General features: G+C 38.6%; 1 protein-coding gene across 6 annotated transcripts in view; it reads left to right on the top strand.

Annotated features, from left to right (window-relative positions):
* The window catches only part of INO80 (INO80 complex ATPase subunit), a 95,873-nt gene that overhangs the window by 2,612 nt on the left and 71,418 nt on the right, over positions 1 to 21,843 (top strand). For 5 of the 6 annotated variants that reach the window (XR_014492855.1, XM_083365790.1, XM_083365788.1 and 2 more), the window contains exons 2-10: positions 13,476 to 13,662; positions 14,913 to 15,079; positions 15,367 to 15,434; positions 16,997 to 17,155; positions 17,627 to 17,747; positions 18,122 to 18,336; positions 18,955 to 19,008; positions 20,062 to 20,265; positions 21,632 to 21,827. Coding sequence is in view for 5 of the 6 variants with exons in the window: in XM_083365790.1 (XP_083221916.1) it covers positions 13,520 to 13,662; positions 14,913 to 15,079; positions 15,367 to 15,434; positions 16,997 to 17,155; positions 17,627 to 17,747; positions 18,122 to 18,336; positions 18,955 to 19,008; positions 20,062 to 20,265; positions 21,632 to 21,827 (1,327 nt within the window). In the remaining variant the exon portion in view is untranslated. Of the gene's footprint in view, positions 1 to 13,475; positions 13,663 to 14,912; positions 15,080 to 15,366; positions 15,435 to 16,996; positions 17,156 to 17,626; positions 17,748 to 18,121; positions 18,337 to 18,954; positions 19,009 to 20,061; positions 20,266 to 21,631; positions 21,828 to 21,843 lie in introns of those variants that run through there. The other variant, XM_083365792.1, reaches the window with a different exon arrangement.

Below are 21,843 nucleotides of genomic sequence, written 5' to 3'. Positions count from 1 at the left end.
CCTGCTTCTATTAAACATCCAAAAATAAAAAAGATGGTATATTTCTTAGAATTCAGCAATCATGCATATAGTTTCATTTCTCCTAAATTTTGGGGTTCTTTCCCCAAATACATTCCTTTAGCAATATTAATATTTTGGAAATTTTAAAGAGCCATAATTGAACACAATTGAATGCATTTCAGATCATGAATTAGGGTAGGAATTAGATGCTTTGCAGCATGTTCTTTCTTGAGGCTTGCAGTTTTCCTTTCCTGAACCTGTGCTAGAATTCAGTAAAAAGTCACATGAACTTCCAAATAATATTTTTATAGAAATTCTGTCAAAGCATTACAAGCTTTTGAATGTTTTATATATGGTGCTGACTGTAAATACAGAATGGTAACATGGCCTGCCATGATATGTGAATGCCCCCCAAAATATAGGTTGTACAGATATTTTATGGTTCAGCATATTGCGTAGTCATGCTTTATGCTAAAATGTTATACTAACACCACTCAGGGTTCATGATTTAGCCTATCATAAGAAAGTGGAAAATTGAGTTCCCTGAATGAAGTATGATTGAGGTTTCTCTCTATATAAAACCCTAGTGTAGCTAAATATACAAATGGCCGTATGCTGCTATGGGACATTGACATTAGTGTAGCTAAAGTGCTATATACAGCTAGCAATAAAAGAAAAAACAGAAACATAACTACTTTAATTAAAGTAGCATTGACACGTTTCCTTGGCAATATAATCGACCTAAAACAGTTACTGTAGCTTGGTGATATTTTACCCAATGCTATAAGTTGCAAAAAAAATCAGTCCATGGGTGTCAAACTCATCACATGATGTGCCGCAATGTATCATTACTTTTTTTTGCATTGCCGGAGCTGGGCATGGCCTCTGTATGATGCAACTGGCCCGTGGGCCAGCAGTTTGACACCTCTGATGTAGGGTAATGATGGACTGTATTTGTAATGCCTGCTATGTCTCCTCCTTCCACCACCATAATATTCTCATTTGCAGCTGCCGAAATCCTGTTGGGTCCTTAATATAAGTACAGTATTAAGCATGCCTGCACAGCAGCGTTCTCTACAGGTTGTTCAAATATTCTTGGATGAAAAACATAAATCATTTATAAAAATGATTGAAAAGTGGATGCACAAGACGTAGACATTTCAGTTTAAATAACAATATCTAATGTTTACTTTAGAAGACATAATAGAAAATGCTTGGAAAAGATTAGTTTTGAGTATATTGTGAAATATTGCTTATATTAAGATAGATATTTTGTTAGGGATGGGAAGAGGAATTGCTTCTTGGATGTTACATTAAATTCAGACAGAACAACTTCGTTACTTGCCTTCTTAAGTCAAGGAAAATGAATGTTGTTATATTTCCCATAACAATTGCCTATTTCTCTTACGTGTTCGGAGCATGTTAATTGCCAGAATGCAAAAATCCTAAATTGACTATCAATTCTTTCCAATGGGAAAAAAGAAGCAAATAAAATATTCCTTTAGAACCCAAACCTTGTGTTCTTAAGAACTCTGTTTTTTTTTATTGAAAAGTTTTAAAATACAATTTTCCTTTAACCCCCCCCCTACCTCCCCCCTCCCCCCCCTACTTCCCAGAGCTGAATACAAGGTATATATATATATTAAAAAAAAAGCAAACCTGTCTTCCGGTGGCTCCGCGGCGACGGAGGGAGCCTTCCCGGGCTGCCCGCGGCTCAGCTGGTGTTTTTTCGCCCGAAACAGCGCCGATCAGCTGTTCGGGCGAATCTGAAGCCCCCTCCTCGGGAGAAGAGGAGGAGGTGAGCCCCCAGGTGGGGGTTGAGTTCTCCGGGGCCGCCTGAGCTTGGAGCTTGGGCGGCTGAAGGATTGAACTCCCCCGTAGCCTGGGCTGCTCCCAGCTGGCTAGCGTCTCTGCTCCGGACTTCATGGAGCAGAGCCAGGCGTCTGCGACCATCCCTGCCTGAAGGAGAGACTATGAAAGGGAAAGAGCAGGCAGAGCAGTACAAGAGGGAAAGATGAAGAGATGAAGAAGATTTTATTTTACTCTCAAGCTTGATGGACTTTGCTTAAAACTTAAAGTGAAAGTGCGTCACAATTGTAAGTAAAAGATGGCGGCTAAACCTCCCCCTAGAACTTTTCGGAGTGCTGGAAATTCTCCGGTGCAACAACAATCATTGCTGCAGGCGTTGCATTCTCCTGATGTATTGACATCGAAGGATCTTGAAAAACATACCCAGTTAATTTTGGAGTCAATGGGTGTTAAATTTCTACAGATGGAGGAGAAACTGGAGAAATTGGAGCAGAGAATGGAAGAAAGGATGGAACAGAAACTTAGAGAAATGAAGGTAGACATTTTGTCCTCAGTGCAAAAAGTTGCTAAATGTGTGGAGGTGCTGGATGATCAAGTGCAAGATTTGATTCAAAAGAATGCTTTATTAGAAGCAAAAGTATTGGAAATTGAAGATTTAAAAGACAAAATCGACAGTGAACAGAGCTTGGCTCAATTTTACCAGATGCAGTTTGCTGTGAGAATTAGAGGCCTAAAAGAGAATATTAAGGAAGATTTAAAGCAGCTGGTTTCTGAGGCTTTTGAGGGAGTATTGAACCATCCAGCATCTGAATTAAAACAAGGTATGGACAAAGTGTTTCGTGTGAATTCGTGGATTGCTAAACAGAGAAAGTTGCCTAGAGATGTGGTGGTTTATTTTGTAAAAAGGGAAATTAGAGATGAAGTTATACAAGCTGCCTACGATACCAAAGTTGTGATTGCTGGTCAACAAGTTTTGGTTCTAAAAGAAATTCCTCCAAAGATTTTAAAGAGAAGGAAGGATTTTATATTTCTTGTGCAAGAGCTCAAGCAAAGAGATATAAGGTTCAGATGGGAGATCCCAGCTGGGTTGAGCTTCATGTATGATGGCAAAAGGTACTGTTTGAGTAATGTGAAGCAAGCGCATGATTTTTATAATAATGTCTTGAAAGTAACCCCATCAACACTTCTGGAAGCTGCAGAGGGATCTGGAGAAGGAGAACATCAAGAGGATGAAGATGCACAGATAGACGAGAAGGGTACAGGAGGAGTTCAAGCTGCAACTCTTTTGGATGATCTTAGAGAACAGAGGGTGACGCGTGCTGCCTTAAAACGCTCAAAAAAGGAAAAAAAATAAGATCAGTAGAAATCTATGGAACTTCCACAAAATATTTATAGTTAAGTGGTAGTTGTGTTTTTTTTTTTAAAAAAAAAAAAAAAAGTTTTGGGATGCTATGTATGGTAATAGATTTTTTTTTTTTTAATTTGGAATTAATGGACAACTTACTACAGAGGAAGAGGAAGAAAGTTTTGTGGGTTAATGTGGGTTAATTTGTGTAAGAACTATTTATTAATGTGCAAATGAGAATATGTTAAGGTAATAGTGAATTGTGGAAGAATATAGATGGGAATGATGCTAGTTTTCTTTTATTTTAGTTTTTTATATATATTTAGTATTATTAAGGATTGGTTTACTATATACAAGCTAGAGAGTGATGGATTTTAGAGTTTATAATTGTTAGTATATGATTGTTTATGATTGCCTTTTAGATATATACCTTGTATTTTGCTCTGGGAAGTCGGGGGGGGGGAGGGGGGAGGAGGGGAAGTGGAGGGGGGGAGGTAGGGGAGGGAGGAGGGGGAGGGGGAGGGGGGGAGATAGGGGGGAGGTAGGGAGGGGAGGAGGGAGGGGGAAGGTGGGTTTTTTTAAAGGAAAATTGTATTTTATAAAACTTTTCAATAAAAAAAAAAAAAAAAAAAAAGCAAACCTAAGCAACCATATACTAACAACTATAAATTCTAAAATCCATCACTCTCTAGCTTATATAGGATAAAACAAACCTTAACAATATTAAATATATGTATAAAAAAACTAGAATAAGAAAAGGACACTCTCTAGCTTATATAGAATGGAACAAACCTTAATAGTATTAAATATATATTAAAGACAAAAAAAAAGGAAAAAGAAGAAAAAAACCCCTTCTCAACCCTATACTTATCCTAAATAAACTCCATCCATTTTATCCATTCCATGATATAACATTCTTACAAATAATTTTCCAAATTAACCAAGGATCCCAAATCAAAAAACTTTAAAGTCAACTCTTCTGTAATCGGCCGTTCCTCTTCCAGTACCACAATCCAAAAAAGCTCACCCTTTCCACAGAACCACCAAATATAAAAATATATTGCGTCTACACCCAAATCTTTTCCCCCCTCCCCTACTTGACTACTTGACTATATCGTAAAAGTTCCATAGACTTCTGCAATTCCTGCTACTTTCTCTTCTTAGATCGTTTTGCAGCAGCACGCGTCACCCTCTGTTTTATAGATTCATCCGACGAGGTTGTATCTTGATCTCCTCCAACACCGTTGTCTTCTATCTGACCATCTTCGGCCTCTTGATGCACTCCTTCTCCAGATCCCTTTCCAGCTTCCAAAAGTGTTAATGGCGTTGCATTTAAAACATTATTGTAGAAATCACGCGCTTGCATCACAGTAACCAAACGGTACTTTTTACCTTCGTGCGTCACCATCAACCCCACTGGGATCTCCCATCTGAACCTTATATCTCGCTGCTTGAGCTCTTGCACAAGAAATGTAAAATCCTTCCTTCTCCTTAGAATCTTTGGAGGAATTTCTTTTAAGACCAAAACTTCTGGATTAGCAATCATAACTTTAGTATCATAAGCAGCTTGTATAACTTCATCTCTAGTTTCCCTTTTTGCAAAATATACCACCACATCTCTAGGCAACTTTCTCTGTCTGGCAATCCATGAATTCACACGAAACACTTTGTCCATTCCTCCTTTTATTTCAGATGCTGGCTGTTTCAACACTATTTCAAAAGCCTCAGAAACCAGCTGCTTTAGATCTTCCTTAGTATTCTCCTTTAAACCTCTAATTCTAATGGCAAACTGCATCTGGAAATATTGAGCAAGACACAGTTCCTTTTCCATTTTATTTTCATTCTCCAATAGTTTTGCTTCTAATATAGCATTCTTTTGAGACAAGTCTTCTAGCTTTCCCTCCAATTCTTCCACACACCGAGCCACTTTAAACACTGAAGTCAAGATGTCTACCCTCATCGCTTTGAGCTTCTGTTCCATCCTCTCCTCCATTCTCTCCTCCAATTTCTCCAATTTCTCCTCCATCTGTGCAAATCTAATATTAATTGATTCCAAAATTACCTGGGTATGTTTTTCAAGAGCATCTTGTAAGTCCTTTGATGTCAATACATCAGGAGGATGCAGCGCCTGCAATAATGATTGTTGCACGGGAGAAGTTCCAGCACTCCGAAGAGTTTTAGGGGGTGGTTTAGCCGCCATATTTTACCAAATATGACGCACTTTCACTTCAGATTTGTAATCCAAAAAAGTCCATCAAGCTGGAGAGTAAAACATAGTAATCCTCTTTACCATTTCCTCTTGTATCGCTCTGCCTGCTCCTTTAAATCATAGTCATTCCTTCAGGCAGGGGTGGTCGCAGACGGCTGGCTCTGCTCCAAGAAGTCAGGAGCAGAGGCGACGGCCAGCTGGGAGCAGCCCAGGCTACGGGGGAGTTCAATCCTTCAGCCGCCCAAGCCATAAGCTCAGGCGGCCCTGGAGAACTCTACCCCTACCTGGGAGCTCGCCCCCTCCTCTTCTCCCGAGGAGGGGGCTTCGGATTCGCCCGAACAGCTGATCGACGCTGTTTCGGGCGAAAAAACAACAGCTGAGCCGCGGGCAGCCCGGGAAGGCTCCCTCCGTCGCTGCGGAGCCACCGGAAGTCCCTTAAGAACTCTGTTTAACTAAATGCCTACCACATTATTTATCTGTAGTTGCTTGCTATTGTGCTTAGTCTCCATCATCTAAGAATGACACATTTATCTGGCTTGTATCTAATATGTTGATGATGAACCTATGACATGGGTATCAAAGGCGACATGCCAGGCCACCAGACTTTCTGGAAGTCATGTGAGAGGACCCCACTCTCACCAAGCCTCTGGAATCTCCAAATTCGGATGTGTTTCCTTGCTCTTTTTTGGAGGCTGCAAAGCCACACAAGACAATTCTTTGAGGTTTCCAGGCCTTGTACAACCTGGAGTTACCTGGGGTAGTCCTTTTTGGGGAAAAATACTATTATCTATTTATTAAATAATATATTTAAATGTAATTTATTGCTCTTATTATTATTCTGTCTGGTGGAAGGGGGTGTCAGCAGAGTCAAATTAGGCATTTTCTGAACACACCAAGTCCAACAAATTTGCCATCATTATTCTAATATTGTGGGGAAGTATTCAGCCTGGCAGGGAGGAGGGATGAAGCTATCTTGGAGTCACTGCACTGCTACAAGAGATTGGTCCGACCCCCACAAGTACTTTGGAGCCTTGTCTACTTGTTCCCAGGAGTAGACTGCCAGACTGGAGAGATTCCTGTATTGTAAGCAGAACATAATAAAGTAGTTAGCTCAAAATCTACACATGTGAGTCTGGTTATCCACACCTGATAAATACTTCCTCATGGAACATCACTATTAGTTAGGCATTATCCTGACCTCCCATTCAGATGTCATCCTTAATGCTCTAAGCTCTTTTAAAGTTTCCCTTTTTTCACACTGACAGATACAATTTGGGTAAAACCCAAATTCTGATACCTTGTATTGTGCATGTGTATGTTTTTTGCCCAGTGGTGGGTCCCTTCTTTTAGGCAGTTGAAGTGAATAATCAGTTGGAGAAAAGATCCTGTTTTACTAACTCTAACAGAGAAAGTTGCAACTGCTCAGAATTTTTATTAAAGAAACCTTGAAAGTGATTTTTGAAGCTAAAATTAACTGGATTGCCAGCTTTTTGTTCTAACAAGGTTCTTGTGCCTTGTTGAGGGATGAATGGCTTAGATAAGAATTGGATTCGCTGATGTTTGGTCCTGGTTAGCTTATAGGTGCTTGTTTGTTTGTTAAAGAACATTAATAGAAGACTAGAAGACCTCCAAGGTCCCTTCCATTATTGTTGTTGTTGTTGTTGTTGTTATGCCAGTAATAGGGTCTTGAGCATTTATGAAAGATGATTGAGCACACAATAATTTACAGATATTTTCAATTGAATTATAGAACTTTATTCATATTAATTTGCTACACTTGGTAACTGAGATAAAAGCCATTGCTATCAGCATGAGAGTAAAAGTCTTGAGACAATGTTCTAACTGTAGTGTCTTTCCTTCCAAAGAAGAAATATAATAGTTCTTTGCTAAAAAAAAATTCTTTAAGAAGAAAGAAAATAATTTTATACTGAGGGAGATATAAAATGAGCAAGTAGTCCAAATTTCTGTGGGGTTGAAACAGTCATTTGATTTTGTGTATATTTTGCAGTCAGATTACTGTCATTCATCCTGCATTGGGCTGCCCTGAACTTTCGTTGGAAGCTAATACATACAAAATAAAGCTGCCGTTCACTGGTTGGTCAACAGTGATATAATAGAATAATTAGTACTATGGGGTTTGTAGTGATTACTGGATCGTTTCTGAGTCCAAGGTGTTAATTTATACCTCAGGTCCTTTCCACCTTCTGAACCAAGTGGCATCTGTCTGCCTACTACGTCTGGGTCAAGAGAGTAGCAGCTCCCCTGTTCTGGAATATCCCACTTCCTGAAGTGAGGGTAGTCCGTTACCTGCTAATATTTTGAAAGGCACTACAGCCTTCATAATGCAATTTCGCATTTAATTAGAACCAAATGCTTGGTTAGTATAGCACTGCGTCATATGCTAAATATTTTAATAAGAGTATGGTCTGTTCTCACAGTGGCCAACCATCTGCACAAGGAACTCCAGTAGAGACCTGGTTTACATTAGGTTTACCGCATCTAGCCTAAACAGTTCTGAATGACCTTTGAGATGGCAGCAAAAACCAGAGTTTTCCGTATTTCTTTGCTGCTCCCTAGACTTTTGCATCAAATTTGGTGTCTCTAGTTTACACATCCTGTGCCATAACATGTAAGCCATGGTTTCTGAATGATTACATTAGATTAACTTGCCAATTATGGTTTATTCGCTGTGCAGATCCAATCTGGATTTATTTATTGTTTATTAATGACCTGTTGATATACAATCTGTGAAATAAATTGCATTTTGATGCATTTATTCAGCAAAATGCAGTATAGTCTGTAAACATACGTTAGCTGAAAATCAAATTATATTATGGCTTAATATAACCAAGTCAGCCCATAGCAAGGACATTCATGATGCTGAAGCAGGCGCCAGGTGCCCCAGGTTCTAGTCCCTCCTTAGGCACGGAAGGGGCTAGGTGTCTTTGGGCTTCCCCTAGATTGGGAAATTGAAAAATGTCTATCTAATAACCCCTAACAGGACCAATGTGGCAATTATGGTCTATAATAGTCAATAAAGGGGCAAATAAAGTCAGCAAAATCAGATGGCAGTTACGACTACTATATTGATGTCTGGCCCTTTTGTATATGTACCGAGGTCACATGCACATAAAAGGGATGGGGCTTTGATTGTGTATTATCTTCGCTTTTCTGATTATCCATCCCTGTGTGCATAGTACTAATTCCTTCAAAATTTCTCTTTACCAAAACATTTTAGCATACATTTTAGTTTGTGGTAGAAACAAAATTATGAAAGTTAGAGTTTTCAGTTCCTGCTGTGCAATGGCCAAGTCTGCTCAGTTGTCTGAAACTGCAGATTTTGCTGCATATCTTATTTTTTGATTCTGCAGGATGAAGGCTTCTTTATTGACAGTTATAGACCACAATTGCCACACTGGTCCTGTTAAGGGTTACTAGTTAGACATTTTTTCAATTTCCCAGTCTAGGGGAAGCCCAAAGACACCTAGCCCCTTCCATGCCTAAGGAGGGACTAGAAACCTGGGGCACCTGGTGCCTGCTTCAGCACTTTAACCACTATTTTGTTGTTTAGTCACTAAGTTTTTTTCGACTCTTCGCCATAGAGTGTCAGGCCTTCCTTCCATCCTCTACTGTCCTGGAGTTTGCCCAAATTCATGTACATTGCATTGGTGACACTATCTAACAGTCTTATCCTCTGTCATCCCCTTCTCCTTTTGCTTTCACTCTTTCCCAACATCAGGGCCTTTTCCAATGAGTCTCATACACAATCAAAGCCCCATCCCTTTTATGTGCATGTGACCTCGGTACATATAAAAAAGGGCCAGACATCAATATAGTAGTCGTAACTGCCATCTGATTTTGCTGACTTTATTTGCCTCTTTATTGACTATTATAGACCATAATTGCCACATTGGTCCTGTTAGGGGTTATTAGATAGACATTTTTCAATTTCCCAATCTAGGGGAAGCCCAAAGACACCTAGCCCCTTCCATGCCTAAGGAGGGACTAGAACCTGGGGCACCTGGTGCCTGCTTCAGCATTTTAACCACTATTTTGTTGTTGTTTAGTCACTAAGTTTTTTTCGACTCTTCGCCATAGAGTGTCAGGCCTTCCTCCCCTCCTCTACTGTCCTGGAGTTTGCCCAAATTCATGTACATTGCATTGGTGACACTATCTAACAGTCTTATCCTCTGTCATCCCCTTCTCCTTTTGCTTTCACTCTTTCCCAACATCAGGGTGTTCTCCAATGAGTCTTCTCTTCTCATTAGGTGGCCATAATATTTAAACTTCAGCTTCAGTGTCTATTCTTCCAAGGAACAGTCAGGGTTGATTTCCTTTAGGATTGATTGATTGAGTCGATCTCTTTGTAATCCAAGGGACACCACAGTTTGAAAGCATACATTTTTAGGCTCTCATCCTTCCTTATGGTCCAACTCTCACATCCATACATTACTAAAATCTGTCACTGCTTCCATTTCTTCCCTCTTCTATTTTCCAGGAAATGATGAGACCAGATGCCATGGTCCTAGTTTTTTTAATGTTGAGTTTCAAGCCAGCTTTTGTATTCTCCTCTTTCACCCTCATCAAGTGATATTGTTTGCATATCTGAGGTTGTTGATATTTCTCCTGGCAATCTTAATTCCAGCCTATAATTCATCCAGCTGGCATTTCACATTATATGCTCTGTATATAAGCTAAATAAGCAGGGTGACAGTATGCAGCCTTGTCATATTCCTTTTGCTATTTTGAACCAATCAGTTGTTCCATGTCCAGTTTTAACTATTGCTTCTTGACCCGCATAGTGGTTTCTCAGGAGACAGGTAAGAAGGTCTGGTACTCCCATCTCTTTAAGACTTTGCTACACTTCGTTGTGAACTGCGTAGTCAAAGGCTTTAAGCATAATCAATGACGCAGAAGATGATTTTTTTTTCTGGATCTCCCTTTTTTTCTTCATAATCTAGCAAATGTTGGCAATTTGACCTCTGCCTCTTCGAAACACACTATACTGGCTCTTATATAAATATGGAAAGTACAAGCTGGTTGTCTGTAGTCTGGGTTGTGATCTCTCTTTGTTGGGAGACCAGTTTCTTTTCATTAGTGATAGCATCAGGAAACTTCCAAAGAGCCTTTGGTTTCCATAGGACTCTGTTGACTATGGAGATTCTCAGTCATCCAGGTCGTAGTTGTCCCAAAGATGTTTTCTCATGAGGCAAATGGATTTTCTTGTTTTTCTTAGAAGACGTTTCGTTTCTCATCTTCTTCAGACTCTGTTGGAAGATCACATCCCTTGTTCAACAGTGAAAGACAGAGGAATAGTTTTATACACATTCTATTATTTGCTGTCGGTACAGGTGGTCCTTGCTTAATGGCGCTAATCGGGACTTCAGTCATAAGTCAGAAAACAATGTGTCTACACTGCTTAGCAGTTGCAGTTCTAGCAGTCCTGATTGCTGTTGTTAAGTGAGGATCTCACTTGATTGTGAGTTGTGACTTTGTTCTAGCTTCCCCGTTCATTTTGCTTAGGAGCAGGGAAAGTCACAATTGTAATCATGTGACTGAGGGGAGGTTGCAATATCGTGAGCCAACTACTTCTTGTAGTTATGCGACCGCGGGCAGCTTGCGACAGCTCTAACCATAAGGACTGGTTTTAACTACTATTTGTTAAACCAGGTTTGTCACAGGTTTGAACAATTAAACAAAAGACCATCTGTATGTTATATACCACGGGTCTGCAAACCGCGGTTCCGGAGCCGCATGCGGCTCTTTCAGCCGTCTCCTGCGGCTCCCAGTCCTCTGCCATGTGCAGTCCAAAAAAAAAAAAAGTGGGACTAAAAAAGTTCAACCAATCAATTCAAATATGCAGGGTAGGTGCATATCTCGCCTTGGCTCCACTCTTCAGTCAAACCCTGTTCTGCGCATGCGCGCATGTACGCGCATGTGAACACATTTTTTTGCGGCTCCCAGTTTTTCCTTTTGTGAGGGAACCGGTTCCGAGTGGCTCTTTCACTGTTTCAGGTTGCTGACCCCTGTTATATACGATATATGTAAAATTGTTAGCGCGTTTAGACTAGTTTGCAATTTCACTAATACGTACTATAACATGTATTTAAGGAAAGGTCATACAAACAACATGCATATTAAAGCAAAGTATACATAGAAATTCACTATACTGTGAAGAAAATGTTTGTAAAAATGCAATATATATATCATGTAAAATGCAGTATATATCATGAGAGAAGAAAAAAGAAATAGAAGAAATCATTTTGAAAATGAAAAAGACAGATTTGCCTTTTCTTTGTATTAAGAGAAGTCATCACAGAATGGCCTTCAATTTTGTAAAGAATAATAAAACTTGAAATAAATTTGTCATATGGCAAAATTCATCTATATTTCCTGAAATGTTTTCTTAAAAAAATAACATTTTTGCATATCCTGCCCATGCTTTGGCATTAGATATTACAGGTGTTCCTCAATTTATGGCCATAATTGAGTCAAAAAATTATGTTGCTAAACAGAAATTTTTTGAGTTTTGCCCCATTTTACGACTTTTCTTGTCACATTTGTTAACTGAATCACTGCAGTTGTTAAATTAGTAACACGGTTGTGAAGTCAATCTGGTTTCCCCTTTGACTTTGCTTGGCAGAAAGTTGCAAAAGGTGATCCCATGACCCCAGGGCATTGCAAGCGTCATACATGTGAATCAGTTGTCAAGCATTCAAATATAAATAACATGGCCATGGGGATGCTGCAATGGTCATAAGTGTGAAAAATGGTCATAGCTTACTTATTTCAGTGCCATTATAACTTTGAATGGTCACTAGATGAACTGTTGTAAGTTGTGGTCTACCTGTATTCTGAAAAACACTTTTGAGATTACCCAAAGATACCAGATTTTTTTTCAGGGAGAATTTAATCTGAACAGGTTTATTGTATTGTATCATACCATCCACTATTTATTCAGTCAATTGTCTGGTTTCATTTTTATTATACTAAATTCAGTTGGTTAGAACAGGCCTTTTCAACCAGTGGTATGGGTACCACCTGTGGTGCATTGGCACCTGGCAGGTGGTACGCGACCATCCTAGAAAAGTGGTAGCGGGGGACGGGAATGAGCTGAACTGGTGGCAGCACCGCACAAGCTTAAGCGAGAGATGGCTGGAGCTAGGCAACTGGTGGTACTCGGATGTTGCCATATCCTAAAAGTGGTACAATGGGTGAAAAGGTTGAAAAGCCCTGGGTTAGAAAAAACACAAAAGAGATGCACATAGAGTCTTTTTGACTCTGAGTTAATGATGAGATAGATTATACTTGGTAACCATCCAACAGTGGAATATTATAGACTAGCTTTTGTTGTCTATGCACATCCTCAGTCTGCTATAACTATTTGTTTTCATGTAATTAGGTCCTTGTCATTAGCCATTGCAACTGGATTCAGAAATTCACTTGCGATCCATATCAAGATAATGCTGTCAGTGGCATATGAAAGAGTGGTAGTATAGGAGACTTTTTAGAAATGTATTTAATAATAATAAACCTTTATTGTCAAAGTACAACATGTGTACATTGAGATTAGCTGAACCTCCCCCCGTGCTCTCTCCCCCCAACACACAGTGACAACAAACCATCCCACCACACTATGTGAACCAGAGATTAGAACGCAATTCCATTAAAGCACAGATTTGTTTGTTGTGATACTGGAGGCAAAAGATAAGCCTAAAATAGATAGGATGCAACCCCTGTGTAGGGAGATGTACAAATCACACTATGCATTTAAACGATATGGCAAACAATTTTATGGGGTTATAATTTGTGATTTGACGAGAATATAAATAATTGGATATTAATAATTTTTCTTCAGGAAAATACATGTGGGGAGGATGTAATTTACTTGCCTATTCCAGCACCCTCTCCATATTTTCTCTTTCAGGTGGAATTAATTTTATGTAGAATAAGTGTGCAATTCTGCAACTTCTGATTTCTTAACTATATTCTGTTTGGGCTTGCCGTGTGTGAAATGTGATGTAGGAAAATAATGTATTTTATCCCACCACTGAAAAAAAATTCAGAAAATAGGAATGATATGTTAAACTACTACATTCTGTTTTGAAACAGCTGTGCGTTAGGAGACATCTTTGCATGAAGAGAGACTTTTTTCTATGGCCTCAGAGCTGGGTTCAGGAGAGGATGGCAACTGCACAGAGCTGGCAACACCTCTCTATCTGCGGTATTTGGAGAAAGCTCTGCGGTTGGATCACTTTTTACGACAGACTTCTGCCATTTTCAATAGGACTGCATCCAGGTATCAAAACCGTTTTGATGTGGGCTCAGTTAAAAAAGCAGACATTTCATATTCCAACTATTTTAATTCCTAACATAAGTTTCAGTAATGGGGGCAAATGAGCTCCATGTGTATGTATTTATTTTTCATTTAGTTCTGAAAGCATAGGGTATTTTAAAATATACATACTAAGTTTGCCAGAGTCATAAATTGTTTTCTAATGTGAACTGGAAAATTTGAAATCATGGAAGAATAAAAAAGATTTTTAGAAAAAATGGAAGAAAATTAAAAATATACAGAACTTAAATTCCTATACAATACCGAATGTGGAAAAATGTACTTTATATAACAGTATTTTAAATATGTTAATATTTATAAAATCATACTTGATTTTATCTTAATGAGACATCTAATACATTATATCCGTCTAGGGTTAGAGCAGTGGTCCCTAACCTTTTCTGATCCATGAACCAGCAGCAGTGGGGAGTGGGGATAGTTTTGCACATGCAAATGGAGCTTCACATGCTTGCCAGCCGCTTGCAAGACCAGGTTCCCAATGGGCCCCACACCAGTACCCTTGGGATAGAGTGTCAGGCGGTGGCAACAATTATAAGTATGGAAACTAAACAGAATTGGGCTTTGTTAGTATTTGGAAACCATAGAGAATATCAGGGTTTTAGGCTAGACTAAAGTTGGAAAAATTGGGACACGGTGGCTCAGTGGGTTAGGACACTGAGCTTGTCGATCAGAAGGTCGGCAGTTTGGCGGGTCGAATCCCGAGTGCCGCGTAACAGAGTGAGCCCCTGTTACCCGTCCCAGCTTCTGCCAACCTAGCAGTTCGAAAGCACGTAAAAATGCAAGTAGAAAAATAGGGACCACTACGGTGGGAAGGTAACAGCATTCCGTGCGCCTTTGGCGTCTAGTCATGCCGGCCACATGACCACGGAGACATCTTCGGACAAGCGCTGGCTCTTTGGCTTTGAAACGGAGATGAGCACTGGCCCCTAGAGTTGGAAACGACTAGCACGCGTGCGCGGGGGAACCTTTACCTAAAGTTGAAAAAACATCCAAGAAGGTGGAAATGGCAAACCACTCCATTTTATTACCAAAATACCTGCATTACATCAGTGTATCCACAGGATTTGAAGTCAGTTTCACCACCTCCTGGTGTTAGAGATGAGGAAAATGAAAAGTTGCTCTGTAGCATAATTATTTTTTACAGCATTAACCCTGTTATTATGCTAAAATGTATATTTCTATTTTTCTTGTAGTGATGAAAGTGAGGATGGATTGGATGACAATCCTTTGCTTCCTCAGCCTGGGAGTCCCTTGATGCAAGTGAAAGAAGAGCCTGCAACCTCATTGCTTGGAGAACCTTCCGGAGCAGGAAGTTCAGGAATGTTAAACACACATTCACTCAATGGAGTGCTACAATCTGGTAAGAGAGTTTTAAAAATAATTTTAGTTTGCCTTGGATAATAATTATGTGGGCTAGTTTTGCATATCACTTGGATCCAGGAGCAATTGGGTTTGATTAATAATTCATCGAAAATGTGACCTGCTTATAGGCTAACAGACATAATCAGAAGATTCCTTTTTTTTGTAGTTCAGATTGCAAAATGATTCAATGGTAATTCAGTTTGGAGTAAATGCTTTCTCTGTTGAAAGTATCATTACGTTGAACTGTTTGCACAATATAAGTGTTTTGATATGTTCTTTAAACAGAGCCAAAAACAGAAAAAGGGAGTCTATATAACTTTTCCAAATTGAAGAAAAGCAGAAAATGGCTAAAGGTGAGTTTTTGTTACTGAAATCCAAATCTATTCTTAGTGATCCTTCTGTTACGTTATTCTGATCTATCTATAAACTTACAATCTATTAAAAACTGCAACATTTTCTTTAAAAAAAATAAAAAATGCTCTTACATTTTATAAGTGGTAAAAGTTAAAGGTTTTTTTTAATCTTCCATTAATTCTACTCATGTTCTCAAGGTTTGTAATGCACAGCGTCCAGTTTTGATATGTTAGCTTCCTTCAGAACTCCCCGCCCCCAGGTTTTCTAGTGTCCATTTCCTGGTTTTACTCCTCCATCTAATTGTACTCAGCCATGCTAAACCTGAGGTGAAAAATCCCCATCTTTTCCTTCCTTTTTTGCTGATCTAATGGGTTTACCAAGCAGCAGTGAGATGGTCTGTGGCCATGTTATTCTTTCAGCTTTATTGTTCCATATGCAGAAGTGAACAACGTAATTGCTCCCTTTTATTCTCTGTTCCTTTCCCACTGCAGTCCAGATGATAGCAGCTCCTTCCACCACTACTTAAAGAAAGCATAGCTTGCTGATTCTCTACAATGTATTTGTAGCTTAGGTAAATGGGTGGTTGGTTGGTGGGTGGGTGGGTTTGAGGGTGAGGAACATCTACATGATTATAAGTTGTCCTCAACCTATGACCACAGTTGAGTCTAGAATTTCTGTTGCTAAGCAAGACAGTTATTAAGTGAATTGTACCCAATTTTACAATCTTTTTTTGCCACGGTTTTTAAGTGAATCACTGCAGTTGCTAAAGGAATCGTGCAATCATTAAGCTAATCCAACTTCCTCCATTGACTTTGTTTGTCAGAAGCTGGCTGGGAAGGTCGCAGATGCTGATCACGTAACCCCAGAACACTGCAACCCTTGTAAATACTTGCCGGTTGCCAAGCACTTGAATTTTGATTATGTAACTATGGGGATGCTTATAAGTGTTAGGGCTGGCCATAGAGTGCTGTTGTAACTTCAAATGGTTGTTAACAAATGGTTATAAGTTGAGGACTACCTATATAGGGTAGATCTGTCAAGAGTTTACTAACATTGTATGCCAATGCAAATTTGTAGAAAAGAGTCCATACCCATTGTTGGCCAGAAAGACGTGTGGATTAATACTATTTTTAATTTCAACAAGTCAATTTCATAGTCTATTTTGCCTGACCATATAGAACAGGTCACTGTTAAAACATTGCAAGAAATGTTTTACTGATAACAGAAATGTGATGTTCCTAAGGCTAAAATGAAGGTTATCTGGCAGTGATTTTGAGAAAATGTATACATGAAAGCAGTAAAGGAAGAAATCAGAAATGTTATGTGTGCACCATTCGCTGAAGCAGCCTCAAAAGATTTCATGATGGTTAATATTGTGGTGGAGGAAGATACAGTAGGAAATGCTAAACCGTGAAACTTTTCTATGTGTATAAATGTTGTTAGGTTCCCCCCCCCCCCTTTTCAGAAGCTTTAATCCCATTGGCCTGTTTCAGAAATTTTTATTTCCTGTTCTGGTCATTTTGCTCACTGTTGTTGAAAATTGAAATGATCTCGTTGGCAGAGCGTTCTCCTGAGTGATGACTCCAGTGACAGTGAATCAGTAGCTGATGAAGATGGGGAAGGAGAAGAATTCACTCTTTCAAGAGAAGAACTTCACAATATGCTGCGATTGCACAAGTACAAAAAACTGCATCAAAATAAATACAGCAAAGATAAAGAGGTAAAAAAAAACGCCAGAAAGAAATTAATCAACTGCAAACTATAGTGGAGAGTAGACCTAATTGGCTGTGCCTGCTTATGTAGATATATTCTTATATCCCACACTTTCTCTAAGATGCTCAAGGCAGCATAGATGGGGCTATCCCACATTTTTATCCCCCTAGCAGTCTTGTCTAGTAGGTTGGGTTGAGAGGGACCCTGGCCCAATATTATACAGTAACTGGTTTTTCTTTTTTTTTTTACAAAAACCAGCCTTTTCACTAAAAGAAAGGCATTGTATTTCTTTCTATTCTTTTCCTCAGATTTTGTATTATATCTTACCATTTTATAGCTAAGCGTGTCATGTTAATATACTCAATAATTATCAAACGTTAAAAACAATCTTGAAGTGACTTGAACTTTCCACCAAGCTATATTTCTTACTTAATTAGGCCTTAATGTTAAAAAAGTAATTTTTTTATGTCTGCTTCAGTTACAGCAGTATCAGTATTACAGTACAGGTTTGCTGTCTACATATGACCCTTATTACGAGCAACAGCGTCATCTCATAGGGCCGAAGAAAAAGAAGTTGAAAGAGGAAAAAAAATTAAAAGGTGCATCTTTATGCTAACTCACTCGTTTCTAAGCATTGATTTGTATCACGTATTTGCCACCAGGCTGTGAAATTTTACTAGCTGTATATTCCTTTCTCTTACTTCCATACCTTCTATAGATGCTACTATTACTGGGGGTTCAAAGCAGTTATCAATATCTTAATAAAACCTTGCATGTAAAGTGAAAAAGAACTTTCAAATGCTAGAGATTGAGTTGGACATACTAAATCACACTGAAGCTGGTAAAAGATCCTCAGACCTAGTCTGGGCAAATGTATTATTGGATGGAATACATTCATAAGCTGCAAGTTAATGCTATGAATTCAAATGATTATGGAAGGAAACTGATTATATTGTGTGCTGCCCTCTTCCAGCAAAATTGAAAAAGGTGAAAAAAAAGAAAAGAAGGGATGAAGACATTTCGTCTGAGGAGTCACCACGACGCCATCACCACCAGATCAAAGTTTTTGCCAAGTTTTCTCAGGACACCCCCCCACCAGGGTCTAAGAAAAAGCATTTATCCATTGAACAATTAAATGCTCGCCGGAGGAAAGTATGGCTGAGCATTGCTAAAAAGGAGCTGCCCAAGGTAGGCTCTGCAAACTGAAATGTACTACTAGTAGGAATACAGAAATCATATGAGGTAAAATTACATTCAATGGCAAATGATATAAAATTATTTTTTTTCTGAATCAACGTGTTCTGCATACATAGTGAACAGTTGGAAGCAAAAGGAGAGGAAGGCAGAAAACATTTATTTTGAGTTGCTGATGTGATTTAAATCAGCGGTCCCCAGCCTTTGCAGCTGGGCAGCCCGGCTGGGAGTGGGAAGGGGAACTGGCCCACATGAGCAGCAGTCCCAAGTGCATGCACCCCTTGCCTGAGTTGCAGGCCGACATGCGCAGCTCGACTTGCACAAACAGTGGGCCAGCCTGCCGCTCATGCAGCAAGTTGCGCAAGCACATGCTCCAACCAGTCGCTCGCATGGCCCAATTCCAAATAAGTAACGGCCCGGTAATGGGCTGCAGCCCGGGGGTTGGGGACCCCTGATTTAAATAACAAATTCAAATGAATATCATTACATCTTTGAAGCAAGACTATCACATTTGATATTTCTAGTTGGTATTTTTAGTTGTGTGAAAAAAATAATTGTTATAGTATGATATAATAATGTATCCTTTCCCCGCCCCTCCTTTTTTTTTTTTAGGCATATAAGCAGAAAGTCTCTGCCCGAAATTTGTTCTTGAGCAATAGCAGAAAGGTATACTATGCAACATTTTGTACCGTACTGGCACTGAAATACGTTGATTTTTTAAAAAATGTTTTAACGTTAAGAGAATTTATATCTTGTCCTTCAGCTACCATAAATTACCTATTTTTTGGTATTAATGGCACAGTGATATATTCCTCCAGGCAGAAGGAAAATGTATTGCGTTGATAAGAGTCTAATATCGTTAGTTGGAATTTGATTGTGGTCTTAAAAATGCAATTAAAACATTTTTAATCATCAGAATTTTAAAGACTAAAGCTATTTTTCTAAACTTAAAAATAAAAAATAATGACCAAAAAAGAACATTTCACAGTTGTGCATTATAAAAGCCTACCTCAGATGGCAGGGAATCCAGAAATGGACTTTAATAATTACCTTAGTATACAGAGAGGCTTGTGTGGAGGCAAAGGGAAATCGCTTCGGGAATCACAGTTCTTGGAACAGTGTTCCTTGAAGGTTAAAAAAAACACCAAACATTTTGAATTGGGCTAGGAAGGAGAACAGCAGACAGCGAAGTTGGCTAAACAAGTGAAGGCTACCTGTAATTCTTTGAAAATTGAACGGACTAGGATCTGTTCCTTTGGAGCCTCAAGAGTGAAAGATAATTATAGTGTCTTGTCTGGACTGAATTTGGTTTTTTTTGGCACACATCAAGTTCATCACCTTACCCAGACATTAATTTTCTAAGAATCTGTATTTGCTGTAATTGTCATATTTAAACAGGAATAATAATAACAGCTATATCTGTACTCAGTTTTTCCCAGTTTAACTTCCATAATCTATTTAATTCCAATAAGAAGAAAGCATCATTTCTGTCAGAAGGACAGATTTCTGTTTTTATCTTAAATGGATTTCATTTACAAAGAAAGTATTTAAGATACGAGCAAAGTATTATTAAAGCAGCATTTGTGAATTTCGGCTTTGGTACTGGGAGATAATCAAGAACACTGCTTCCGGTGCAGGACTTGAGAATATAAACTTTTCTTCCTGGTTTTTCTCTCTTTGCCTAATTCTAATTCCCCCCCCCTTTCTTTTCTGTTTTAGCTGGCTCACCAGTGTATGAGAGAGGTGCGTCGAGCAGCTATTCAAGCCCAAAAGAATTGCAAGGAAACTCTACCAAGGGCACGTCGACTTACAAAGGAGATGCTTTTGTATTGGAAAAAATATGAAAAAGTGGAAAAAGAGCACCGCAAAAGAGCAGAGAAAGAAGCATTGGAACAACGCAAATTGGATGAGGAGATGAGAGAAGTAAGAATAGTTCATTTAGGGAAAGAAACCTAGATATTAACAAAATAGATGTTGCAGCAGATAATCAGAGGGAGACTGGGACACCTTTTCTGACTAACAGAGATCTGGTAGCACCTTTTCTGATTAACAGAGTTCATTAAGAGGCTCACTTCATCAGATGCAACTGATGTGCATGCCTCTGATGAAATGAGCTGCAGCTCATTGGAGTTTGTTTTTTAATGAAATATGTTAGTCAGAAAAGGCGCTACCAGACATCTTACTTTTTGCCAACATTGCTCTTGTTGTCCTACAGAGTCATTGAAATGTAACGTATCCATTTTTTTTCCTTGTGTAGGATTATCTAATTTTTATTTAACTCTGAATTTTGAAATCAATTTTCTAGAGGAAGGAAAGGCAATATTTCAGGCTGCTAGGCACTTTTAAAATTCTGAGGGCTGGTCCTGAAGGCTGTCACAAAATGGTTATTGTATAGTTTTGTTTTTTTATGGACCAGCCATTTACTAAGAAAAAAAACTGATAAACTTGCTTTTTTTTCCTAGCTCTATGGGTTACTCTCAAACATTCCCACTTTTTCCCTCCTCTGGACAGATGTAGCCATCTACCATTTTTATTCTCTAAAGTGATCTATGTAAGAACCAAAAACATTTCTGTAAATAAAGATGATGTTAGAAGCTAGGGATTTAATTTCCAGCTTGCTAGTTGCCCATTTATTAATTTCTTTTTAAATTAAATGAATCTAAAAATACATGAAGTCAGGGCAAGGTACCTCTGAATAGATACAGATACCTGGGAAGGTGCATGCAAATAATTATTGCCTATGACCATCCTATTGACTATTCCAAATCTAGACTACAACGTTCTGGTTAATATTATCCAAATCATAAATTTGATATTAATTTAAATTCTTTTTAAAGTTTGCCTAACAAATTATATGTTGTTTTAGCCTGTGTGACATAATTTTCCAAGCTGAGCCTACATTTAAAACACTAGGATTCTCCTTTAATTGAAAAATAGAATTTTCCTTTCTCCTCTCTGAGAGATCAAAATACAAGATTCGTTGTATGTTTTATTATCTATTAAAGTTGTTGTAATTTTTGAATGTGTTCACATCTCATCTTTTGATTTTTGTAAAGTCAAACTGATCTATTTTATAATACTTATTTTAATAAGTTATTTTCTTTGAATTAGCAAGAACATGTAGGTTGGATACAGCTCTATTGGATATTTTGGAAGTTGTATTTTTTACTCAATACATAAATAGCCATCATTCAGGAAATCATCGTTTTAGTTCCTCAGTTGTGAATCTATTCTATGCGAATCTTTATAGGTGAAAGTATTTATTCTATTTACTTATAAATTATTTTAGGCTAAAAGGCAGCAGAGAAAACTTAACTTCCTGATAACCCAAACCGAGTTGTATGCCCACTTCATGAGTCGCAAACGAGATACAGGACATGATGGAATTCAGGAAGAAATTCTAAGGAAACTTGAAGACAGTTCTATCCAGAGGCAGATTGATATTGGTGGAGGAGTTGTTGTCAACATTACTCAAGAGGATTATGGTAAGGATGAAACTAA

This window comes from Vipera ursinii (assembly GCF_947247035.1).
Source record: "Vipera ursinii genome assembly, chromosome: 1".
NCBI lineage: Eukaryota > Metazoa > Chordata > Lepidosauria > Squamata > Viperidae > Vipera > Vipera ursinii.
This window is presented reverse-complemented; position numbering and strand designations above follow the sequence as displayed.